At 37.4% G+C, this 27294-nt stretch overlaps 2 protein-coding genes across 5 annotated transcripts; both read right to left on the reverse strand.

Annotated features, from left to right (window-relative positions):
- Positions 1-643: 643 nt before the first annotated feature.
- slc43a2b (solute carrier family 43 member 2b) lies at positions 644-13569 on the reverse strand. Of its 4 annotated transcripts, none has more exons than XM_084104758.1 (15): positions 13449-13569; positions 11607-11768; positions 7605-7884; positions 7363-7418; positions 7171-7247; positions 5401-5493; positions 5172-5305; positions 4876-5069; positions 4607-4750; positions 4013-4030; positions 3630-3762; positions 3378-3510; positions 2397-2470; positions 2149-2272; positions 644-2049 (listed from the first exon to the last, which is right to left on the reverse strand). In XM_084104758.1, exons 2-15 carry the CDS (start codon positions 11764-11766, stop codon positions 1888-1890), a joined length of 1782 nt encoding a protein of 593 aa, XP_083960884.1. In that variant the 5' UTR covers positions 11767-11768; positions 13449-13569; the 3' UTR covers positions 644-1887. The 4 variants fall into 4 exon arrangements, with proteins under 4 accessions (XP_083960884.1, XP_083960883.1, XP_083960886.1 ...); XM_084104757.1 differs by having other exon boundaries at positions 11607-11844; XM_084104760.1 differs by lacking the exon at positions 4013-4030.
- A 2546-nt stretch (positions 13570-16115) lies between these two features.
- hephl1b (hephaestin-like 1b) lies at positions 16116-27074 on the reverse strand (the record flags this gene model as incomplete). The annotated part of the gene is made up of 19 exons (XM_084105391.1): positions 16116-16192; positions 16308-16470; positions 16956-17095; positions 17369-17588; positions 18500-18606; positions 18783-18911; positions 19030-19169; positions 19244-19451; positions 19904-20116; positions 20604-20748; positions 20826-21031; positions 21136-21267; positions 21394-21533; positions 21619-21790; positions 22528-22782; positions 22985-23182; positions 23857-24069; positions 25165-25409; positions 26908-27074. The coding sequence occupies 19 exons, from the start codon at positions 27072-27074 to the stop codon at positions 16116-16118; spliced, it is 3270 nt and encodes a 1089-aa protein (XP_083961517.1).
- Between the last annotated feature and the right edge of the window lie 220 nt (positions 27075-27294).

Consider the following 27294-nt stretch of genomic DNA (forward strand, 5'->3'; position numbering starts at 1 on the left):
ACTATCAGGGTCCTGCCCTTGTCTTGCCTGTTTTGTCTTTGTTTAATGTTTCTTTGTTTGTCTTGTGCCTGAGCACATGGCTTTGACTCTGTTTGTGTTGGCGATATGCTCCTCTCATCCTGCCTCATTGTTTCCCATTTCCATGCCCCCTTGTTTAGTCAACAGGTGCTTCTCAATTCTTATTTGTGCATCCTAGTTTCCTTTCCTCACGTCTCAGCTCCATGTAGGATGCGAGGAAAGGCAAGGATAGAAAATGAGGACGGAGGAAACGAATGAAATATGGTTGAAAATAAGTCGGTCCGCTAAGATACCACGTTTTCAACTGATCATCTAAGACAGGATAAGTCTGTTATACATGCTAAAATAACGGAGAAAAACAAACTACCAAACCATGTTCATTATTGTCTCAAATAAATTGAAAGAGTTTTACATTCAATTAAGATGTTGAAGATTGACGCTGTTTTCAACGTTGAAAAGTCGTAATTACACCTTTTTCCACCTGTCAAACCTGTTAAAAAAAAAAAAACAAAAAAAAAAACAAGGTATATTTAATTTTACAGTACATCTATTATAATAGTATTAGTATATAATAGTATAATAATATTAAAATGTTTTCACTGTAAAATAGTAAATGGCACAAATGTAATAATTACAAATTTTATTGAATATAATCTTCAACATTAATGCCATATAGAACAATACATGAAGGTTTTTGAAAAAAAACAAACAAACAGCCACTGCAACACTGAAATGTAAGTTAATATAACACAACCTTTGCAAAGACTGCATTGTCCATACGGCCTGTTAAGAAATAAATACATTACACACAACACCAAAACATTTCCACAGAATCCTTTACTCCAGTCTTCCTGTCAGCTATCATCATCTACTGCACTGTAAACTGCACAAAAGGCACGTTTGTGAGTTAAGTTGTGCTTTCTACACGATATTTTACTTCAGAGGTCCATGATAACTTGATCTAACGATCAGTGACACATAAATGGCTCTCAACACACTATGAGGAATCATGGAATGTTAGTGAAAGAAAGACAGAAAAAGGGATTTATGGGTCATGAGGGTTTTTTAAGGACATGTGTTAAAGTGCTGTTGTTGCCCTGACATCTGCGCCTCAGCTTTCAGCCATCACCTCGCAGATCATTAGCAGTTCAGTCCAGCCTCTTTTATGTATGCATCTCATGTGCACAGTGTACAAACTTAACACATAAATAGTGGCTTTCATAAAGTACCTATGATCAAAAGTGATCAAATCATTTTCATAAATACATTATTTCATAAAAAGGCACTTTGTGTATCATTATGAATGAAACATGTTCTTGAAAGTGGTTTTAAGTGAATGCAATTACATTGCACCACTATTATTACAGTTAAAAATGTGGGGCTTTACTGGTTTACATTGAAATCTCAATACAGTGAAGGTTAGTTAAATGAATGGGGTGTTTGGCTGCGTTTCTGGGTGAAACAGCCAACTGGCATCCTTACGCCGTCTGTGCGGGCCAAGCTGGCCTCAGTCTTCCTCAAAAATGTCCAGTTGGCAGAAACAGTGTATATAAAAACCATATACTAATATGCCGTATACTGAAATGTCCCTAGTTTGCATTATGAAGAGACAGTCAGGGTTGAAACTTTACCACATGTATAAATGCGTAATATAAAATATCTGAATTAAAATAAAATGGTGAAGAAGGGGGATGCCGATTTTCCCATGTTGCTTTCTGTCTCTCTCATTCCTCTTTTCATCCGTTGAGATACTCAATAAGCCTCTAAGAAAGAAACGCACAATAGTCACGGGTGTGTGTTTTTATGTAGCTGTGATGATATTCTCATGCCTTTGTTTTTCCCTTTATCTGCTTTTTTTCTTTAGCTTTTTTACACAAATGCCTCTGGTACGTCACTGCCGTTAATTTTCAGATAGATTTTTGCATTATTTTCTTTCTCCTTCCTCTTTTTGTGCAGAGTACTCCTGAAGTACAGCAGGTAGAGCGGTAACAAGAAGCCCATCATACTGAGAACCAGCAGACCAACGTTCACCTACACCGGAAAAAAAAAGATAGAGAGGAGGTCAGAACATGCCTAACGGGCATTTAATCCATTTAGTATTACTAAAGCTCTCTCTTGTTTGTTTCATACCCAGAGCGGGTCTCCATGGAGTGGTCCCATCATGGCCATGAACAAAGGCTGCTGCAGCAGAGCGAACACAGCGCTAACCAATGACTGCATTCCGGTCAGACTGCCAAACTGAGATGATGGGTACCTGCAGACACACAAATAGATTTTGTGTTATCATATGATATGCTTTAAATGCTGCTATTACTGGCAAAAGTAATGATCACAAGCAGAATATAATCATGTATTAAAGATAATGCTGATAAACTCACACAGCAGCGTAAAGTCCTCCGATGGCGGAGTGGATGAAGCCTCTGACGATGGTGTGAAGGACAAATGAGAGCATCTGGAGAGAGATGACAAAATCAAACAGTATTAACTTGTTTATTTGACTGTTTCCTATGGTAAAATTGGCAGCTGACATGCTAGTAGTTTCATTATTGAGCCACTAGAGGGAGATGCTGAACAGCTTAGCAGACACTCAAGGGAAATAGGTGCATACTACTCCGCATGGAAGAAATAGTAAGAGTAGTATGCTATTCCAAATTTGGTTGTATATCGTGGCCACCAAAAAAAGTAATTAATTTCTAGCTACTAATTACATCTTCAACAGTTTAACTATTTTATAAAAGTGTTTTAGTTTTCATTTTTGTCTTAGTTAATGATAACAACACTGGTATACAACAGAGCATACTACAAAAAAAAAAGAAAGATAAAGGTGTTATTTTAACTGATTTACAAATACTACATATTATATACTCCACAATGCACATCATTTAAAAAATAGCATGTCAAAAACAGTTTATTTGGAACAATAAATGTTTCAACTAGTATTGTGCTACATTGTTGTCAACCTCATCATATTGCAGGATTTCTTCAGTAGAAAATAAACATTTATTTTGCTTTATTAATTTAAATTTTGTTTAAATATCTTAACTACTGGCAGTCCAATCAATTAAGAGAAAGATATATTATAAACTGCGGATGATGTTATGTCCAGTTTGTGCATCAAATTGCAATGGAAGGTCAAGTCAAATGCATTGCATTGTGGGATATACTACTTCACACATTCTGCCTTTTTTGTGTTCAGCCCATTTTGGCAATGTGGGTTATTCTGGTATTCCACGCAAATTGAAAAAACAGTACACATGCTGCAGAAATAGAGTATGGTAGTATACTATTCTGAACACATCCATTGTTGAATTGATACATTTATATGGACTATTCATTACACAAAGACACATAACACACACCTGAAGTGGGAGATTGGGAATTAGGCAGGTGACGCCAAAGCCGACGAGGAGGATGTTGGTGAAGATGAAGGCACGTGTGGCATTGGTGACTTTCTGAATCTGTTTGTCTCTGCGTTTGGGCTGGGGTTCATCCCTGGAAACATGGAGCGAACAGAGACGCTTAAAACAGCTATCACTGATTTTCTAGCATTTTGAGCTTCACACATTATTAGTCCATGTCCAAAGTTCACTAAAATGTGTTCTATAACCTACTTGTTGGGCCCTTTTTCATCGATTTCTCCATCATCGCATTCTTTCAGTTTCCAGTCCATGATTTGACCGATGACCGGCGTCGTCATCAAGCACAAGAGTTGCATCACACCAAAAATTGAGGTGTAGAGGCTCACTGAGAGAACAAGAGAGAGAGAGATTATAACACTGTCTAATGGATAACGTCTGAGGTTGGTTAATAACTACTCTGGTTAATGTGAGTTTATGGCACTCTGCAGGCTTGCGTATGCATTTCGTCCCTGAGCACAGGTGGACAGGGAGTGGGTTACACTTGAGGTGAGTACAGGAGAAGGTTAAATGTTAGAACACCAAGCTTAGGGAACTACATGCTCTACTGGTTTCTACTGCGCTACTGAGATTCTTACCCAATTCCATTTTCTCAACTGCAAAAATAGTAAAATTTAAAAAATATATTAGAAGGCAATTAAAATTTCAAAACTGGCAGAAAAAAATAACTGATATGGTTTTAAAAATCTGTAATAGTAACACAAAAATACATATATTTTTATTTTTCCAGAAAGGATTTATTTATTTTTTTTGCTGCATTCACATTTCTGTATTATTGTAAATTTTGTTTGTTAGTTTTTTTCTTTTCTGTGGCATATTATACTATACATAATTGTTATATTATAAGTTATAATTAAAAATAATTTAGTCTTTTTTTCAGAAAAATCCAGAAAAAAATTATTTGCTGTGCTCAATATCTGAATTATCATAATGATATTTATTTTTATTATTATTTATAATTTTATAATAATTATTTATAATTATAATAATAATTTTACTGCATTCACATTATTATTGTTTTTGTTATTACTGCATCAAACATTACTGATTTATTGTACTTAGTAAAAAAAAATGTTTGCTGTGTTCACATATCAGAATTACCCTAAATAAATGTATTTAGAAATAAATGCAATATATTTTTTTTCCAGACATATGCAAACATGCTTATCCACCTGTGTTAAGATCTCCTCCGCTGAGGGCCTCCAAGATGTTGTTCATGGCTCCCATGTAGAAGATGAGACGCAGCTGAGTCACACACATGGTCACCAGACTCAAAATGAACAGAGGGCTGAAAATACTCTTCATGAACGACTGAGCTGCAAGGAAGATAGTCATTTATTTGTTGACCTGTCGACCCATTTATTGAAACTTTGCATTTGTGTATTTGCGTATGTTTCTGGTCTTTTCTTGTTATCAGACTTGTTCAAACATTGTCACTTACTTTCCTCCTTGGTCTCACACTGCAGTTCCAGGTCCATGGTGGACAGACAAAGTTTCTGACCCTCTCTGGCAAGCTCTTTCTGTTTGTGAGTGTTATCCACGCTAAGACGCTTGCCCACTGTCGTCACTTGATTATAAAACTGCTTTCCTGTAATCTTATGGTCAAATCCCAGCCAACTGAACTTGATCTTGACACTGGATATCCAGAAAAAAATCAGAATGAGAGTGAGATATTGTAGATGTTTGATGCGTATGAGAGTGTGGGTTAGGGTTAGGGTTAGTATGTGTGTTTCTTACGTGTAGTCCATGTCCTCGGGTCCAGGGAAAGGCTCCAGGGGCCAGTTGAAGAAGCAGTTGATGAAGACGAGTCCTGCACAGGCCGCCCAGACCACCAGAATCGTGATGAAGGTCACACCAATGTCATAGATCACCTGTTAAGAGAAACTCACAATGAACAAATCTTATCTAAGAACATAAGGTAGGATTACAATCATTTGTTTTCACCCTGTTGTTTAATCTAACAGACCTTGACTCCAGGAAAGGTGACAGCCGAGGAAGCATACGACCCGATCATGAGTGCGATGAAGGTGGCACGCAGGTCACCAAACATGTTGGGCAGCTGGAAGGAAACATGGAAACAGATGAATAACATTTGGTTAAAAATAACTTTAGATAAGCAGAAAGAGGACTACTCTGTATATATATATGTATATAAATAATTTATTAATTTAAAATGTATATAATTATAAATATAAATAACTTAAAACGTTAAATAAATTAATATAAAATTTAAATAATCCATAACAATCCTGGCAAAAAAGAAAAGCATGTTTAGATCTATTTTTAATTTTTAATAAATAAATGTATATATATTTACATTAATTTATTTTATTTGTAATCATAGTATTATATTTGTTTCATTTTTATTTTAAAGTTTTAATTATCAAAAAAAAAAAACTTTATTTTATTAATATAATATAATATAAATAATCCATAACGATAGCAATATAAAAATCATATTCAGACTGTGGTTATTCAGAGCATGTTTTTACTGTGTGACTGCTATGAGCATAAAGACAATTGACCCACAGTCTTTCTCTAAAAATGGCAGGATGCAAGGAGAGACAGAAAACAATTACGGGCTTATGAAAGCACAAGTCAACAGTGAAAGCAGTTTCGGTTCCGAGGCACTGACTATAACAAGAGAATGAGGGTTGGGGGTTGAAAGAGAGGAAAGAGAAAAAGAGCAAGTGACAGAGGACTAGAAAACTAGAAGACTACGAGAACTATTAAGTGGCCCCAAATTATTTTGAACACTTAATCCACACTCCTTTCTTACTTCACTTATTTTCTGTTCCTCATTGTTAATAAAAGAGGAATAACTAGGTTAGTAAGAACTGAAGAATGATCCACCCAGTCTGAACCGGCTGAATCTGAGTCTCTTTTATGACTAATTGGAGGCCAAACTGGGGCAGCCAGCCCACAGTTATGCCTTGTTCCTGTGACAACAAGTGGTGAGCAACAGCGAGTGTCCTGTTATGCGTTTGAATGTGAGTGATCAGCAGCTTTGTGATGGAAGAGTTGTGTTTTGTGAGAACAGTGTGAAGATATTCTCCAAAATCAATTATTATGCGACTTTGCCACTCCATGTACACTTCAAGCAGGCGACTCAACACAGCAAACAAGAACATTCTCATTATTATCAACAAAATGTTGGCATTAGACCATCAATGTAATGCAAGTATTTGGGGCAAGTGTTGTTTTAAAACTTGCTCATTTTGTGGACATTAAGAGGTGTGTCAAAAAGAACATTTTAGACTCTGGGTGTAAGTGTTTTTGTGAGTTCATGGTCATATAGTTCCTCTGAGCACATGATAACCGCAGGCTAATCTTGCAGGGTCAGCACACTGAATCAGGAGTACTGTATGCTGCCATGGTGCCAAAGCGGCGACAAAAGCGAGTCAGCAGGAAAAACACTGAAGTAAGATGCATAAATGGGTCTAATGATTAACTTACTGCACCACGCTTGAGAGAAGCTCAAAAGATTGAGAAAAAAGAGACACAGAGACTTCTAACTAGCCTGGACGTAGCAGGATTGCAGGGAACAAATGTTACAATTTCAAAATCAACCACTGAAAAAGCCACGGCTAATCTGAATATCAGATGGAACGTATCCCCCTCAATGTTTAAGGTGGTACAACCTCCTAATTAGCAAGCAACAAGCAAATTCAAACACATCAAAAGAGGTGGAAAAAATGACGCACAAGTGTACATTCATGAATAAGTTAACACTCACCGTAAGTGAAGTGAAGGTCATACACATTCCCCCAAAGCCATTAAAGGTCAGAGCGATGAAAATCAGAACGGACAGTTCTAGAAAAAACAAACAGGTGTTAACGGTTCCTAGTGGAAAATTGACATATTGATATCTGTTTCAATAAGTATGAAGACATAAATTCATACTGAATTGCATATAGGACATTCTTACCATTTGGGTTGCTGGCTCCATAAGCGATCATTAGGCATGAGAGGGCAAAGCAGGCACTGGAAAGGAGGATTTGACACTCAGAGGTCAATTAATCATGGAAAATTTTCTGGTCATTCATCTGTATTGTGATGTGACCTTAGGATACACACTTACCATATTACACAGTGCAAAAGATTTATATATTAATCCAAAAATTGGATTGTTATAGGAATGATATTGGAAATTAAGAACATGCCGTCTACCTTCCAAGCAGGCGGAGTTTGCGTGGACCGTATTTGTCCATGACGATTCCGAGCGGGAGTGTGATGGCGCTGAGGAGGAAGGAGCCCACGGTGAAGGCCAGATTCAGCATCTCATCCTGTTCTTTACAGATGAGCCAGCCGTTCATCTTCAGGTGTTCCTCTGGATGTTTCAGAGGGACCACCTCCACCCCTCCAGGCTCGTCGTCATAATCAAACTCTGCATCATTCGACAGTGATGAAGGCACAGCTGGTAACGAGAAGTTTGCCTTTGAGCTGTTTCCTGTAGGAAAGAAGAAGAAAAGGAGAGGTATAAGAGGCTAATGGGGACCCATGTAACTTATTACCAGCAGCTACCATGTTCCAAAAACCAGCTCACTGCTAATGTGACCTGAAATACAACCCGCTGGAGTTTTACTACTCATCAGGTCACCATTTCTGCTAAATCATGGGGATAAAGAGAGAGAGTGAGAAAACTCAGATGTTGGTGTAAAAACTGGTCACGTGTGTCCCTGCTGTTAGCCCTATGCTGTGACGTAAGCATCAGGTACTTGTAATTCTGGTTGCTGTCCAACCACGCAGATGCCGCACGTGCAGACTTCTATACCTCTCGATAGTTCCTTGAAGTTCATGACTGGGGTTTATGCACTCTTCAGCCTTTTGTTAACAACATGGGTGGAACGGTCCATGAATTAAAGTTACAGAAGGTAAGGACACTCCAATAATGCCTCAAGACTTGGAATTGTCTGTTGATGTAAAAGTTCTACAGCACCAAGAACACTGGAAGCCTGAGGAAAGTTCGTCCACTCATGTCGTTCCAAACGATACAATAAAAGTCAATAGGCTCCAATATTGTTTGGACCCCAACATTCTTCAAAATATCTTTATTTTGTGTTAAATAGGGGGAAAGTCATACGGGTTTGAAATGACATGAGGAAAAGCAAATGATGACAACATTTTCATTTTTGAGTGTACTATCTCTTTAACATGCTTAATAAAAATGGTGTCTATATGGACAAAATGTACTTCATATGTTTGTACTTCAAATTATTTACTTATGATAAAGTTCCTACCAGGTTTTCTAATTGGAAAATGTTTGCTTATGACCAGCTTGGCTAGACCAGCATAAATCAACCTGGAATTACATCTGGTCTAAACTGGTCTTTTCAGCTGTTCTCCAGAGTGTCTGAGATAAACCTTTACCCAGCAGTAAAATGCTTGGAATGAGGAATCACCATTCTGTGGTCTCAATAAAACCTGAGATAAGGGCTGGGAAAGATAGAGAGGAGAAAGCTCAACATTTGCTCTTCCTTTATCTTTGATCTACTGCAGGAACAATGTTAATAATCGTCCTTTTGGACTATTGTACAATCCTGTTCGACATTATCTCACCACGCATATACATTTATAAACTACTGATACTGAACCAGGTGACACTCAATTAATAGCTGCTGGTTCACTGGAGACATATAAAGTAGATAATCAGACATGACCTTATACTAATCGGTTTTTCCATCTTAACTGCTGATGAGTGATAAATGAATGTTTCTCTGAAAAACACAAAATGTGGTAACAAAGTACACTTTTGAGACATGTGAGTTAATTAGACAAAACCTGTCTTTCAAAACTTTAAGATATCACAATGGCATTCACAACTAACAGGGAATTTCCATAAAACTTTGGCTAATGTTCTGACAAGGTTCTCTCAACATTATGGACAAATGTTCTTCCAGTAATGTTAATGGAACGTACGTTCAAAGTTATCTGGTCTTTAATAACATGTTCAGAGAACATTCAAAAAAAAGTTTTCATAATTTAATGAGAACGTTATAAAAACGTCCATAGAAAATATTTTTGTTAGGTGGGTTATTGGTGTCGGAACAGTGACTTTGCTATAATCAGCCACTCAATTGTGCCAGTGTCATCCTGATGATACACGTGTCCTCCCTCCACAACAAAGGAGGAGGTTTCCAACATCAAGCATGCTCTAGAACTCAGTGCAGAATGTTCTGACGTGTTTGGCACCTGGTCGTGAACTTTCTCATGCCATACAGGGAGGGTTGGGTTTTACCTCCACTGCTAGGAAACTGAGGCTTGCTCTGGCTTCTTTCCTAAACCTTGCTAATGTGTGTGCTAAAGATGCACCAAACATGGTGTACGTAGGCCACATTAATGTGCAAATGGCTGCATATTGCAGGACACACCCGGGAAGATAGCAATCACAAAGAAAAATCTGATCTGAAAATCTGAATATGATTTTTCATCTGATCCTTCACCTTTTTTCTGATGGGCTGACAGCCATGTGATGCATTTGTGAGTCTGAGTGTCACATCAAAATCCAAATTCTGTGTTTTTTTATAGAAATTCTTTAAAATGTCCTAAAACTTTGGAAATGGCGAAGTACTGACACTAAACACATTCCTACAGGAACATAGACATTTTAACATATTAATACAATGATTTGGGGACAGATTAGGGAGTGAAAACAAGGAGGGGTTGTTCTTTTCATTCATAGCCATTAGTTTGGTGGCCAGATCTGATAAAATGTAAAGAACAGACAGTACAAATTGTCTCTAACCTCATTTCAGAGAAAGCTTGAATGTGATAAAGAACTGTTATCATGCCAACTTCAAAGATTACATGATTGGAAATCAAAGTTAGTGTACTAAACCACATGCTTCGCATCCTTCAAAATGGTCAAGAAGAATGAATGCTGACTAATGCCTCATGACATTGTCCTTTGAGTCTTATCTGTGGACTTTAAGATTGCTGAATACTGTCTTGTGCACTGACGATTTTCGCTGAGACAGTCTTATTATGCCACAATAATGTGACTGACCGAAAGGACAGGCAATAAGCTGAGTAATGTCAAAAAACAGGAACTTCTATGACAGCAGCAAAAAGAAACGATAAGCACTTTCCCATGCAAAAAAAAATTCCTGCCAAGCAGACAGACAGACAGACACGTAAGATGCCCACCACTCCACCCAGAAGAAGTGGTATTCCTAGATCTACCCAAACGATAAGCCTCCTACGGTTTCCTTCACAAACAACTCTTTTTCTCGTCTTCTGCCCCTCCTCTACCCCTTTTCTTCTTGTCTGCCTGGGAATTTCAAACTAGCTTTTGTGGTTAAATAGGTTTCAATGTCCTCATGTTCTATTAAATCTAGTCCAAAGTGGTTGAGAAAGAACAAGACAGTGATAAAAGGGTCATCAGCATACACACTACACAGTAAGACCATAACATGTTCTGTGAAGCAAATCAATACCAAAACCAGTTCAATCAATCAACTATGAGCCAACCAGTAGGTCTGAGGTGAACTGACTGAAAAGATAAACATTTCAATTTACATCAAACAGGTTGTAGGCCTCTCGATTTAAAGGTGCACTTGATTAGGTCAGGGTCCCTGTGGAAAATCCTTCTACATTCCAGTGTTTTACTGAGCAACCATGACTATACCAGCTGATTTAATGGAAGTCTGTGGTAGTGTCTGTGGTTGTGAGGCTCCTGTGGGAAGATGTCATTCTTCCTCCTTAGAGAAATTAAGCACAAAAGTGTTTTGCTGCAGAGCGCAATCAGTTACACCACATAAAACGCTACTGTCATGACGGATTACTGCACAATACACGTGACTTTAAAAGTAGGATCCTGCAAGTACTATCAGACACAATGTGTGAGCTTTCAAGATCAGATTGGAATAATGGAATTTGCCAATATGCATATTGACCATTAGACAAAACATAATCAGGCATTACTTTAAATTCTTTTATATCACAAGCTTGACTTGCAACGCATGTGAACTAAATGTTCCTCAATGACTCTTCTAAATTGCTGCACAGGTTTCTTGAGTTCTTGTTCTTGATGTGTCATTCCTTCTTCAGAGCAGTGTATTTGTTTCTGGGTTACTTCAAACACCCTTACATAAAATAAACTCATTCTTTGTGGTTCTGAAAAGGTTCTGTGGATAAACCCTTTTTGAATCTGGGTGGAAGAGTGACTCTTACCTGGTTCCATGCAGAGGTATGAATAGAAGCCTTCAGACTTCAGCATGATGAGTAAGGAACCCCAGCCCAGCAGAACAGCGGAGAAGAGCAGATTTTCAATAATGGCCGTTACCGCCATCCACCAGCGGCGGGCAAATGCTGTGGCTAGAGTGGGTGCCATGGCTGCAGGGAGAAGGAAAGCAGATAGATAAGAGGAAAAGGGTGGTTGACAGTGTCTGGTGGGATGAGACCTCACAATCTGTGGATGAAGAAGAGAGAGAGAAGTGTGTTTTAATGGAATGACCAGGTTTGCATGTGAGGATGCTGTTATAAATAAGTCTGCATTTTTTTTAGGGTAACACTTTAGAATACTGTTCCCTTCATTAACGAATAAATACACAGGAACAAATGAGTAACATATTATTAACATTCTAGTTACTACTATTAACTAACAAGAAACTCTAATTAACAAATTAGTAAGTAATAGTGATCAGCTGAATGTGGTAGTTCACTATTAGCTAATCAGTAACTACTATTTTTCATACCTCCCAGAGACCTACTATATTCAGGTTCATAATTAACACGAATAATGCATAATTTATAATAAAAGGTAATGGTAACCCACTAGTAAGTACTCAAGTGTAGTTTTTAGTTTTTGAACTAAAATGTGAAAATGATCAATTGAAAACGCTTCAGAGACACAAAACCTTCTTTGTTATGTATATCACTTTCAGAATCACTTCTTTCAAACTCAGTTGGCTCTTTTGCATTACAGTGCAAGAATAGTGACAGGGAGGGGTGCCAAAACTTAAAAATTCACATTACAACAGACCCCAACACAATGTTTCGATGCAAAATAACAAAAAGATAGCTATAGCAAAAGTAGCCTAAATTGAATTTTATGACTTGTAGGCCTATATCAAACACACATGCATTATTATTCAAAGGGCATCACTATTTGTAACGCAACAGAAAAATAACTGATTTTGTGTGTGGAAGAATAATCCTAAACCCTATGGTGCTCTTCTGTAATTTTTGACTGAAAAATGTTACGTTTTCTTTTTTACTTCACCGGAATGGTACGAAACTTGGTAAAGGTTTTGGCACTTGTTATGTGAACACACAAAAAAATCATGAACATTCGAAAAGGTTAAATGGTCCTGAAAAAAAAAGTCACACTTGTGCTCATCGGAAATGAATGGGAGACGAATTTCATCTAGTGAACTCTTTTGGTACTGCAGCCAAACAAAATCTTACAGAAAGCTAAGAGATTTCAAGCTCAAATTTGGAACACAACTTGTTTAGATTTATGGCTTTGATTTTCTTGCAGTTTGAGTAAAACGTGTTTTTAAAAATATAGATTTCATATAGAAATTAAAAATAGTATTTTTGTGCATTTTTCATAACAATAAACGTAAATTTCTGTAACTTTTTTAGGTTCACTTTTTTAAACTTTTTTCACTTCAGCAATAATTTACCATGTGTCGTATTTAAAAAGACATCAAACTTAAGTCTGTGCTTTAAAACATTCAAGATTTACGACAGTTTAAGTTGGAAATTTAATTTCCAGGTCTATGCTCAAAACGTGAATAAATGGATTATAACTAGGCTACTGCGTAAATATAATGTAGAACCATAAAATCCCCTAAAAATATAAAATAAATAAAAAACATTATCAAACTAAATATAGTAGACTACATTCCTTTCACTGAAAAAAAAATAATAATAATAATAATTTTTGACCGCCACGCGAAGAGCACCAGAGGGTTAAAATGTAACAACCCAACTAGTCATAGACTAAATACTGCATTTGTTCAAAATAAATACAAAATATATTAATAAAATAAAATAAAGAACACATACCTTTGAGAGAAAGGCAAACAAGTTCTGTAGCCTTTTAGTGCAGAGTGATCTCCCCCTTGATGCCTTTGCTCTCGCTCCCCCCTCTCTCTCTTTCTCCTGCAGTTACGGGCACTTTCTGAGAATTTGTTTCAGGGCAACAGTCGAATTTATAGCTGTTTCATGTGGGAAAGCATCAGATCGTTTCTATTGGCTGCATCAGGAGTCTGAGTATAACTGTCAGCCAATCAGCTGCGAGTCTCGCGCTGCACTGGAAAATCACGGGCCGTCCACAGGTGATCCTACAGATGTGCGTTTGAAGGAGCGAGTGAAATAGGTTTGACGTAGTGTAGGAAGTAGCTTTTAGATTTGCCGCCTCAGTAAACGTGGGATCCTTTTATCATAAATGCTGAAATCAATTTTTTTCGACTGAGTTCATTGATTATAGAGTATTTCCTAAACGGCAGAATAGACCTAACAGCAGGGAAGTGAAATATGAAGGTGAATGAAGATGAATCAATCTCTGATTACAGCTATTCAGGTAATTATTTATCTACATAAAACTATGTATAGCCTATAACGTACAGTAATTATGAACTTGTTTTTCTGTCACTGTGAGGAGAAGAGGTGATAGCCTATGATGAATTGCAAAATGTAGCCTAGATAAGACTGCAAAAACAAAGAAACAACGTGTTATCTTAAGAAGTCAACAAAAACAGCTCGAAGTGTCTGAAATAGTGACTCTAAAGAATGTTACTTCATACACGATACTGTTTCACTCACAAACCACATCTACTGGAAAAATAAAATGGTAACGTTAGCCCTTTCAACGGCTCCGCTTTAGCCTAACCGACAAGCCATAGCTACAAATCCGTCAATCCATAGCTACAAGACTTTTTTTTTTTTTTTGCCAGAAATATGCAGTTTATTGTTTTGTTCGTGTCATAAACATCAGTACACTCCCGGTCACCCGGGTTACAGGAGATACTGGGTGTTAATCAGACTGTTATCCTCGAAACACGTCACCCTCGTATTTACCAGAATAGAGTTCCCTTAAACCCGCGCTGACAGGCGCAAAGCAGTGACTGGGTATTACTCATAGGTATTACATTCAGTCGACTGTAAAACCTTGTTACAAACATTAAACTATTCTCTACAAACACCCTATCAGACTGCTGCAGGAACATAAGTCTGGTGTTTTCGAATAAATCATTGCATAACAAAATTGTATTGATGACCCTAATCAGCAAGACTATATCAGTATGACTGATAGCTGTCAGACACACGCATGTTAAACATACAGTCTGTTAACTGTTTACAGCAGGATATATTTGCTATTAAAAGTAATCTATTTTCCTGAACTGTGGCACATTATTCACTTAAAACAACCAATGATTAATGGAAGAGAAACAATGTGTCAATGAGCTTGTTTATTTGACTGAGCTTTGCATTCTTTCCTATAGTGAGCTAATGGCCTGTTTCAAGTATGTGATCAATGCCTCTCCTGCTTTATCACTGTGAAGAGTAAACGCTTGATCATGGGGTTCAGCATATTATCTCTGCCAAACAAAGCATAGTTTTGATTGGAAATTGGAACCATTCACAGATGTTGACTAGAAGTTACTTAAAGACTAAAGTCAAATGTTTACTGACAAGGTTCACTTCTTTGCATCATAATCCTGAACTGGGCACAGGTTACTTAAAGCCTACGTGATAAACTACACTCATTTGAGAGTTCCAAGCTTTGAGCTCAAAATGAGCACATCAAACGAACCAAGAGGAACAAAAACAACTGCTCACCCAGTTATAAGCTCCAATCAGCTCACACACACTTGTTTTTCACTTTAACACCATCGTCTGTGATTTCAGTTCCTTCTCACATTGGCCTAAAGGAGCCTTGTGAAATTCAGGATTTTTCTTTTCCTTTAACATCAGTAACAGTAAGGTAGATCTTTATTCTGAGAACTTCAAATGAAACTGAAAGCAAATGCTCATTAACATATCTTTGCCCCAGGGTGTTTTAAAAGGACATTCTCAGTCTCACTAGGTGGTCTTGCAGTAAGTTTCACATTTGAATGTTGATAGTGGTTTTATTTTGATTTGGTTGTAACTTCAGAATTACACATAAGTAGGCTATTTAACTTTTTTCTTTTAATTTACACTACCGTTCAAAAGTTTTGGGTCAGTATAGATTTTGAAAATAATTTTATTCAGCAAGGGCTCGTTAAATTGATCAAAAGTGAATCATTTTCATTACAAAATGTTGTTCTTTTGAACCTTCTATTCATTTAAACAATCATGGGAAAATGTTTCAAGGTTTCCACAAAAATATTAAGCTGCACAACTGTTTTCAAAATGTTTCTTGAGCATCAAATCAGCATATTAGAATGATTTCTGAAGGATCATGTGACACTGAAGACTGGAGTAATGATGCTGAAAATTCAGCTTTACCATCAAAGGAATAAATCAAATTTTAAAATGTATTCAAATAGAAAACAGTGATTTTAAATTGTAATAATATTTTACAATATTTCTGTTTTAATGTATTTTTGATAAAATAAATGCAGACTTGGTGAGCATGAGAGACTCAAAATCATTTAAAAAAAAATCACACTGGCCCCTAAACTTTTGAATGGTACAGTGTTAGAAATAAATCAGTTGAAAGTGATTAAATGTATGTCCACTGAAAGATCACCATATCAGTCTGAGCATGAATGTTGTGACCAGTAACCAGAGGATGCTTAAACCTCTCTTCACAGTGCCACCACCTGGAAAAGAAGAACCACAAACATCACATCACTAAACAGTGAGTGAGTCCACTTTTATGAAATAAAGTAAAAGCATAACAGACTAAGCCAATAAACCCCTAAAGCTGTAGCTCACCTGATCGAGGTTTGATGGTAAATGTTGTTTCCATTCCAGCACGGATGTGGTTGGCAACGTGACAGTGCAGAAGCCACGTTCCATTGACCTCTGCCACCATCTCCAACGTCTGAAATGCTCCTGGGATCAGGTCATACACATCAGTACGGTGAGCCTGATCTGTCTGAAAAAGCAGTTTAAGTCATTAAAATGGTTGGGTTTCACGAGTTCACACGTACATATAATCAGATAAAGAATATGCATATTTGGGTATTTGGCATGCTGTCCAAGGGGAGGGCTCCAAGCTCGGAATTTGGCCGAAACCCAGAGCACTCCCCCATATCCAGTTAAGAGAGAGGAGTTGGGGTGTTGAAGGAATACTGGAAAAACTAGTGTGTCAGAGGTGAGTTGGCTATATACTGTATATGAATACTGTATATATAGATATTTATTTGTATATGTATATATATATATATAGGCCTCCTTTTGTGCTGATTGGGTCGATTATCGGAACATGCTCCTCCCGAACTTTGTTAATAAAACATCATTTAGTGTATAAAAAAAACTGCAGAACACACTGCTGTAATATCATTAAAAAATCATTTATTCTATTGCATCTGATTGTGAATATAATTGCATATATAATAGTTGTTAAGCTCATTGCTGCACCTTGTATGTGAAGGTCTCAGAATGAAAATGGACGGTGTGTATGTCCACTTCATTGCCCATCCCAAACAGGTACCAGACCACCCTGTCGCCCTCCACCATTTCCAGGCCATGAAGGTTTGCATAGAGCTTCCCATTGATCCCTGTCAATAGTGACGGGAAAAAACATGCAGTTTGGAATCATGTAATTCTCTGAGACAAAATGAGAATTATGTATAGTGATTATTTTTCCTTTGATGTCTGTCATTTATCTACTTATTTATACTCTTGATGTGGAACAGGGATCGTGAATCCCATACAATTCATCCATCATATATCAAACAATGCCTTCTAGTGGTCATAATTTGACTTTTTTGTAGCATTTTACATCAAAATGCATTATTAGGGTTGAGTTGCATTTACTTGTGACCTCTCACCATACATCTTGTTGCTTTTCTGAAACTCTGCATCTCTCAGAAGAGGTTCTGTGCTGTTGTAGTAGGACTGAATGTTGTCTTCCAGGTACCAGGATTTATTCTCATCAAACACCATAAAGAGGAGAGCAAATTCTCTATCCACATCAGTTCTCTGTCTGGCCTGGTTCAGTACACCTCTCCTGCAGATTACTAATGGCCCAATCAGACCACTTGCTGTGTCCTTTAACATATGACAAAAGCCACACACACCAAAAAAAAAACTATAACCATAATATTGTTATTATATTGTTGTTGTTTTCGTCGTCACAGTCAAAAGCATTATAATAATAATAATTATTATTATTGTCAACTTCAAAAGCCAAAATAAATTGAACAATAGCAATATTTTAGTAACACTTAAAATATAAAATAAAATAAGGTTTAATCTGTTAACATGTAACATGAAGTAACAATGAAAAATACAGTATATTCCATACAGTATATTAATTCTATAAAAGCATTTATTAATCTTACCCATACATTGTTAAAACCAAAAGCTGTATCTGTTAATATTACTTAATGAAGCTAAGGTAACATGAACTAACAATGAACAGTTGTATTTTATTAAATAATGTTAACAAAGATTAATAAAATAAATGTAATATATGCATTGCTCATTGTTAAAGGAGAAGTTCACTTTTAAAATGAAAATTCTGTCATCATATAATCACCCTCATGTTGTTTCAAAACTGTATGAATTTCTTTCTTCTGCTGAACAGAAAGGAAGATATTTAGAAGAATGTCAGCAACCAGGCAGTTTTTGGGTCCCATTGACTTCCATAGTATTATTTTTTTCCTGCCTGCCTGGTTACTGATATTCTTCTAAATATCTTCCTTTCTGTTCAGCAGAAGAAAGAAATTCATACAGGTTTGAAACAACATGAGGGTGATTATATGATGACAGAATTTTCATTTTAAAAGTGAACTTCTCCTTTAATTCATGTTTAATTAATGCATTAACTAATGTTAACTAATAGGACCTTATTGTAAGGTGTTACCAATATTTTATATTATTGTTGTTCAGAACTGACTGAATGTAAATAATAATAATAATTAAGGAATTAAAACTGTTTCCGATACTAAGAGCTTTACCTTAACAAAGTCCACAGCTGAGCGGTAGGCAAAAGCAATGCAGTTTGGATCAGACACGCCTGGGCCGGATTTCTCTGGAATCATCCACTGGTACTGAGTCTTATTTCCTGCAGTAAAGAGTTTAATTTGCATTCACAACAGGAATGTGTCACATGTATAATGGGGGAAACCTAGCAGATCTCTATTTAAAGTCCGATAATGTTCAAAACACATTTTATGAACTTTGTATACATTTTACAGGTGAAATATGGAGGCAAATGGTGGGATTTTCATCTTCCTCTACCTGGCATGACAGCTTCAGGTTTAGAAGTAGAGGTTCTGACTCCATGTGCTTGTATTGAGTAAGGATGACTAGCTTTATTCATGAATGTGATCAGCAAAATCTGGCCAACTTCAGCTCTAATTACAGGACCTATAAAACACATACAGATTTTCATTAATTTATTCATTCAAATGAAAAAACAAAAAACAAAACTGATGTTCAAAATATTTTAAAATAAAGGTGGAACGAAATTGTGATTATAAGTCACCAAAAATCTCCAAGTGTTTCTCTTGAGGCTGCCTCAGTTTGATTGTCCTGAAGGTGGCGTCGGTGTATTCTCTATACACTACTTTCTTATACCTGGAGCCCAGTCTGTTCTTTCCGGTCCCCACAAACAAACTGCCAGGACTGAGACAAGAATCTGGTTACCAAAGCCATTCAAACGCTGCAACATCAACAAAAGTTGTAGAACATGCATCTACCTTTTCTCCTCAGTCGTGTTGAAGTTCTGCAATTCCCAGGTACGATCAGGTGAGTAGTCCCACTGCCTCTCTTCAGCACAGATGAAATACTCCACTATCTGAGACCTTAATACTGAGGGATTCTTATTCCCTGACCCCTTTACTTTATACAGCTGTCTCATCCCACCAACATAGTGATCAGAGACTAGACAGCTCACCTCAAATTCACCTGCAATCACAGGAAAAGGTTTATAATATATATGATATATACATCATTACTCCAGTCTGTAGGGTCACATGATCCTTCAGAAATCATTCTAATATGCTGATTTGGTGCTCTTATTATTATCAAAGTACAAACAGCTGTACTGCTTCATGTTTTTGTGGAAACCGTGATCCGCTACCATTCAAAAGTTTGGATTAAGAAAAAAAAAAACAAGTTCATACTTTTTTTCCAGCAAGGATGCACTAAATCGATCAAAAGTGACAGTTGTTACTTAAGATTTCTATTAATGTAATTCCACAAAAATATTAAGCAGCAAAAAGTGTTTTCAGCATTTATCATAAGAACCATTATTCATAATTGAGCACCAAATCAGCTTAACATCATCAGCATGAAGGATGACTGAAGTAATGGCTGAAGTAAATATACATCATTTGCTGAAATAACATGGCACTGACCACTGACATCTGGTTGCATGGACACAGTGACTGCAGTGTGTGGGAACAGGCTCAGCGTGTCACGTGTTGTGCCTTGTCTCTGGAACGTGTTGCCTTGGAAGTAAATACCATGCATGTCTATCTCTGTGCCAAGTCCCATGAGATGCCATCTTACCCTGGACTCCTTCTTCATCTCAAGGCCAGGCAGGTTCCCATACATAAAGCCATTCACAGCTGCATTACACAAACAAAATAACAGGGTGTGTAAGAAGGACCCTGAATGGATTCTGAATGGAATTTGAAACTTTCAGCTGATTTGTAAAATTATTAGTTGACCATTACACTGGGTCTTCAATTACAACTTTTTGTTTAATCAGGGGTTCTGATTCTTAAGCCAAAAATATGCTTAATTTGTCCGTTTACCATTACGACTTGTGCAAAGCATGCGTATGTAAAATTATTGGTAACCTTCAGAATCTGTTTGAGAATGAAGTCGTTTGCACGTGTGCCCCGAATAAACTGCTCGAAGAAGATAAAATACCAATTAAAAACAACAGAAGAAGAATGTGAGAGGGGAAAAATGGAGGTCAGAAGATATCCGCGTTTGTAGAAGTATAAAGATGAACAACGAGCTGTCCTCTGCGGCAGGTGAAATATCACAAATAAGTCAGTGCGAATAAGTCAATTTCATGGTCATATATGTACCAAAATGAATAAATACCGTGCATTTTATTGCTTTCCTGAAACTCCAAATTCTCTGAGTCTGATTCATTGGTGTCATAGGTTTCAATGTTCTGTTCCAAGTACCAGCTGAGATTTTCATCTAACACAGAAAACAGCAGAAAGAACTCCCGATCCACATCTTTCTGTAAGAAAAATTATATTACAGATAAAAAGTAATATTGTTTGTTATTTGATTATGCACATTTGATTCTCATATTACCTGAGCGCCATTGTAATTCAGTGCATCTTTCTTACACACCAGCAGGGGGCCTATGAGACCAGAGTTGGTGTCTCTGACTGGATCACTGGAGGAGAAGTACAGGTAGGAAATACAGGGTGGGTCACTTTCAGATGGTCCCTCCTTCAACTGCCACCTGTAGGTGAACGTTTCACCTGGCTGAACCTGATATCCTTTCCTCTTTATACCTACAATATATTATTATATTATTTATTGCACTACGTTTATTTCTCTGGGACAAAACAAACCTTTTGATTGACACATTAGCCAGGTGGTGTAAAATAAGTCTCACCGTCTTGATAAAAGACACCCTCAAAGGGTTTGTCGTACTGGAGACCATGTGGCTGGATACTGTAGATTCTGTCAGCCTTGTTCATAAACATCACTTGAAGGGTGTCTCCAACCTCAGCCCTCAGAACTGGACCTACAGTCACCATAATGTAAATGTGTCAGAAAGGTTCGGATCAAATTCATGAAACACTTTTTATCTAACCAAGGCTGAAAATGTTATTTATGTTATAATTATTTAAATCCACATGAAGAAGCTTACCCAAAATGCCTAGATGAGTCTCAGCACTGGTTTGCTTTCTCTTAAAAGTGAAACTCTTATCTGTATATTCTTTGTACACCACTTTCCAATACTTTCCACCAAGTCGGCCACCATCCATCCCGAAGAACATTTCTGAAAAGCTAAGGATGACCAAGAATTTGTCAAAAACAAAAACTTTCATAAACTAATTGCAGTGCATGTCTGAATTATAATCAGATATTTAACCTCCCAGGTTTGGTCAGCGACTCATTGGTCAGTTTATCCATCCCTGATGGTGCGTAGTCCCACCGAACCTTCTCAGCAGCAATGAAATACTTCCTAATCTTCCCACTGAGAGGAACTGTGAAGTTTATCTCATCCCTGCAGGATGAGACTATGAACAGGGCCTGCATACCAGCTGTGGAAGACAAAAATATATTTTTTTAATGATCAAGACAATAATGGTAACACAAATGTAACTACTTTAGCTTAAATAAGGCTAAAAATCCTGTACAATCTTGGTCTACTTCAGGGGTTTTCAATCTTTTAGATGCAATAGAACCCCAAATATAATCATCCTTAGGAGCAGCTATATATTTTCATTTATGAAGACCCAATTTATACTCATTTAAATAAGTATATTATGCAATATACCAGTATAAAATATTATTTGGAAAATATTTGAGGTTTTTAGTGTCCTTGTTAAAACACCCGCCACCCATGCCAGAGACACCGGTTTGAATCCCACTTTGAGCAGGTCGAGTAGAACCGGAGGGGTTACATTGGTGCCATGACCCAGATGGAAATGAGGTTTAGGGGGGTGAGTGTAACTTATGCCAGATAGTAAGATCTGTGTGAATAAACCTTACTCCCCTCGCCTCAAGAGGTGTGCTAGAGACAGACGCTAGAGACTGTGGTCTTTAGTGTCCTTGTTTGCTCGCCCGCCTCCCATGCCAGAGATGCCAGTTCGAATCCTGCTTGGAGCGGGTCGAGTAGAACAGGAGGGGTTACACTAATACATCTGCACGTTCTAGAGTAAACAAACTATCAAAAAGCCAACTAGCTTTTTTTAACTGAAGCAGGACTACTTTCCATTACTACAACTGCCTTATTATGTTATCCTGTTATCAAAGAACACGCTTCCTCAAAGTTTACCTTTCAGATGATCATTCACTTGGCAGTTCAAGAGCCATGTCCCTATTGTCATAGGCACCATCTCTGCAGTGGCAAAAGTGGCAGAAAACAGACTGAGGACATCCACGCGGTGGCCGCGGTCTAGGAGTGTGTGTCCGTGGAAATAAGCAGAGTGAACGTCAATCTCGTTGCCCATGCCAAAGAGATGCAAAGCAACTGTGTGGTTTTGGCAAAACTCAATGCCTGGTAGGTTGCCGTACATGTATCCATTTATGGCTAGAAATGGATAATAAAAAAAAGTACTTAATGACTCAAACTGTGTACATTAGCTATGTCAGTTTACAAAACATCTCTAGGTTCATTAATTTTCATTACAATTAACGCACCACACCACTCTTTTATTTTTTAGTTTTTTTTTTTTCTTTAACGTCTGGACAGCCACAATTTTAGTTCACACAGTCAATTGTCAGATACATACCATGCATCATATTGGATTCCTGGAAATCTTCTCTAGCAGGATCCACACCATCTGGATCAGAGCAGAAGGTCTGGATGTTCTCTTTCAGGTACCAGCTGATGTTCTCATCCACCACACTAAACATAAGGATCAGATCCTGTTCTACATCAGCACGTTGCACTTGATGGTGGTCTGAAGTGGACACAGCACGCAGGGTTCCTGAGGCATAAGGATAAGGTAAGACAAAAAAAAAAAAAAAAAGCTAATAAAGACCAGAGGTAAAAATCCAAAGGCACATTTCATTTTTTTATTTTAAATATATTTTTTAAATGTATATTAAATACATTTGTTTAAATTTAGGGAGAAACTTAAACAGGAAATTTTCTTTATATAACATTATAACCATAATAACATTTATCAACAGTAGTATTATTGTAGTACTGGAAATAAATAGGAAATTCAAGGTAACATAACTTTGATAAATAGATTACAATGCCTAGAAAATACTGGTATTTTTTACCATTAAACATTTATGCAATTAAGGATACTTACAAACCCTTCACTGAAAGTGTAACTTAAAATAATGCAAGGAATTATTCTTAACAAAGTTGTATTTTTTAATTCATCCCAGTGGTAAAAATCCAGAAGTGCATTTTATATATATATATTTTAATATTAAATGCACCCATTTAAATTTAAGGAGGAACATAAAGAGGAAATGTTCTTTACCATAATAACATTTATTAATTGTAGTATTATTGCACCTATTTGACTTTTATCTAAAATTAAATGTAAAAATATCACAGGGAGCTAAATTTCAGGGCTAAATTTTCATAAAAATATAGGGCTAGTTTTGCAAGAAATTAATAGGAATGTCAGAATGTCTGCTTTACCTTTCTTACAGGTGAGAAGGGCTCCAATAAGCCCGGAGGAAATGTCTTGTGAGGCGCTGACATGGGAGTGGTAGGCCCAGGTGAGGCAGTTGGCATCACCCTTTTGAGGGGCATAATCTGGCTTTACAGTCCAGGTATATGTGAAGTTTCCCCCTGGTGGAACCCCATCATCATTCTTCAGAGTGTCTGAGGTTCCGTCTGGATACAGCGCACCTAGTGCAGACAGGATTCGATAACAGGAGAAAGTCCACACAATTAAAATTAGCACCTTTGAAATTATTAAAAATCCACTGATGAGCCAAAACATTATGACCAGTCGCAGGTGAAGTGAATATCATTGATCATCTGCTAACAAGGCTATATATTAAGGTCTGGATATTAGATGGTAAACAAACAATCATTTCACTAAATCAATGTGTTGGATGCATCAGAAATGGGCCAGAATACAGATCTGAGCGACTCAGTTCTGACAACGACCAAATTGTTATGGCAAGGCGACTGGATCAGAGGATCTCTGAAACGGCGAGGCTTGTGGGTTGTTCCCGGTCAGTAGTGGTGAGAATTTACCAACAGAGATGTTGGGCGCCCAAGGCTCATCAGTGCACGAAGGCTATCCCATCTGGTCCATGCCAACAGAAGGTTTACTTTGGCGCAAGTCACACAAAATTATAACGATGGTTATGGAGGGAATGTGTCACAACACAGAGTGCATCGCATTGCTACATATCAGAGTGCCAATGATAACCCCGTCCATCGTCGAAAGCACCTATGCTAGGCACGTGAGTGTCGCAACTGGACGTTGCAGTAGTGGAAGAAGGTCGCCTGGTCCGATGAGTCCCATTTTCTTTTACATCACGTGGACGGCCGTGTACATGTCCGCCATTTACTTAAGGGAACTGATGGCACTAGGAAGCACTGTGACAAAGACAAGCCGTTGGAGGGAGTGTGATGCACTGGGCAATGTTCTGCTGGGAAACCCTGGGTTCGGTCATTCATGTGGATGTAAGTTTGACACGTGCCACCTACCTAAACATTGCTGAAGACCAGGTATACCCTTTCATGACAATGGTGTTCCCTAGTGGAAGTGGCCTCTTTCAGCAGGATAATGCGCCCTGCCACACTGCACACATTGTTCAGGAATGAACATCTGTGGGATGTCTTGATGCCTGATACTACATGACAACTTAAGGGTACTTGAAGTCCATGCCTTGGCAGGTGGGCGCTGTTTTTGGCAGTATGCGGAGGACCAAAAGCATATTAGGGAGGTGGTCATAATGTTTTGGCGTGAATGGGAAAAAGAGGTTTTACCTTCTGAATCTTTTGCATAGAAGACACCATGTGGATGCATAGAGTAACGTCTGGAGGCAAAGTTCTTCAGGTGCACAATGATGATATCATGGACCTCTGCCCTTAGTATGGGGCCCAGATAGCCCAGCCAGATGGGTTTGGGGATCTCTTGAGAATAAGAAGCATCTGTGTACTGCCTGTATATCGCCTTTTTGTAGACACTGCCAATCCGCTGAGACCCGCGCTGCAGAAATACTGATGCATACCTGGGCCATGACAAAAAAGAGGTGTTTTTTAATGTTATTCCACAATTATTATAATGGGATGATAATAAATGGTGGAGATTATTGAGAATTTTTTAAATAAATAAATAGGAAATTCAAAGTAACTTAACTTCAATAAATAGATTACACTCTTAGAATAAAGGGGTGGCCGGGGTGGTGATGGCGCAGTGGATAAGACACATGCCTTTGGTGTGAGAGACCCGGGTTCGAATCCACTGTGAGACACCAATGTGTCCCTAAGCAAGACACTTAACCCCTAGTTGCTCCAGAGGCGTGCGACCTCTGACATGTATAGCAATTGTAAGTCGCTTTGGATAAAAGCGTCAGCTAAATGAATAAATGTAAAATGTAAATGTAAAGGTTCAGTGGGGTTGTACTGTATAGAACCTTTTATATGTTTATTGACTCAATTTTAAAGAACCCTTTATGCCAAAATGGTTCAAAGTGCACACTTATCAAAATAAAGATTCCTAAAGGAGGTTTTTGAATTTTAGGTTCCCCAAAGAGCATTAAAGTAAACAGTACTTTCTAAAACCTCTTTTCTTTTCTCAATGTAAAGAGCATTTTAATAATATGTAAAATATTTTTCACCTGTTTACTTTGACCATTAAACAATGCAGTTTTAGATAATTATAAATCCTTCACTGAAAAGTGTTAATAACATGCGTTGTTAAATGAGAAATGTATTTCTAATTACTGATTCTCAAAAAATCCAAAGTATTCTCAACAAAAATAAACGAATATTTAAATTCACACACACACACAAACGCCTCTACTTATGAATACTTCTTTTTTTTTTTAAAGCTAGGAAAATTATTTTTTTTATTCAGTGTGTGAATCTCAAGGATGTCCTGTTGGGCACTGATACCAGGAAAAGTAAACTATATCAAATACATTCATCCAAATGAATATAGCTATATCAAATGACCAGATATTATCTAGAAAAAGTCAGTCCTCAAAACTGTCTGGGTAAACAAGAGACTGGTGAGAGGCGCCACAGAAAGGCTACCGAGTTCATTGAGAACAGAGTAAAAGTGCACCAGCATGCATGGGAGGATGCCACAAAAAAGAAAAAAGACTCAAAAAGATTCATGTGACGGCATGTCTGGATCCCTCCCCACCCACCCCCTGTAGTCCAATTTTTTTTTTTTTTTTTGCCTGCTGGTGCTGTGGTGCAAATCTAACACTGTCCACATCTTAAAAAACACCATTGTCTAAAGATATATCATAACTATAAAAGATGAAAAGAAAAATAAACATATTCATTATTAATAAAATGTAATTTAAAAACATCACAGTGAGCTAAATTTCTGTGTACAAATATATACCTTATGTGCTATATATATAATATAGCCTATATATTAAAACTATTTAGGTAGATGTAAAATAAATAAGCATAAGAATATACAAATTTACAATATTGCCATGTTTCAGTCAGATGAATAACTTATAATTAATGAAGAATATATATAAATCTCACTCATCCGCTGCAATAGGTTTCCCATCAATCAGATTCTGGCCGCTCGGTGCGTAATTCCAGTTTTCCTCTTGAATCCCAATGTAGAAGGTTCTGTTGATTCCAGACGCTTGTGCTATCACAGCACAAAAGATGCTCAAGCTTCTCAAACAGTTCCAGAAAGTAACCATAGTCTCAGGGACACAAATGTCCTCGCTAGAGTCCTCAAATGATTCTCAACAGGAAAGTTCTGTGTGGTCCCTCGTTATTATGTGACAGCAGAGAAATTTAAGATGACCAGTCATGAGCCATGATGACAGCCTTCAGGGATTCACACACCCATGAAATTTATGGGAAGCCCTTCGTTGCCGGAAGAATCCATCTGAAACGGCTCACTGTAATATGGTAGCT

The sequence above is a fragment of the Abramis brama genome, assembly GCF_963993115.1.
Source record: "Abramis brama genome assembly, chromosome: 25".
In the NCBI taxonomy this organism is placed as follows: domain Eukaryota; kingdom Metazoa; phylum Chordata; class Actinopteri; order Cypriniformes; family Leuciscidae; genus Abramis; species Abramis brama.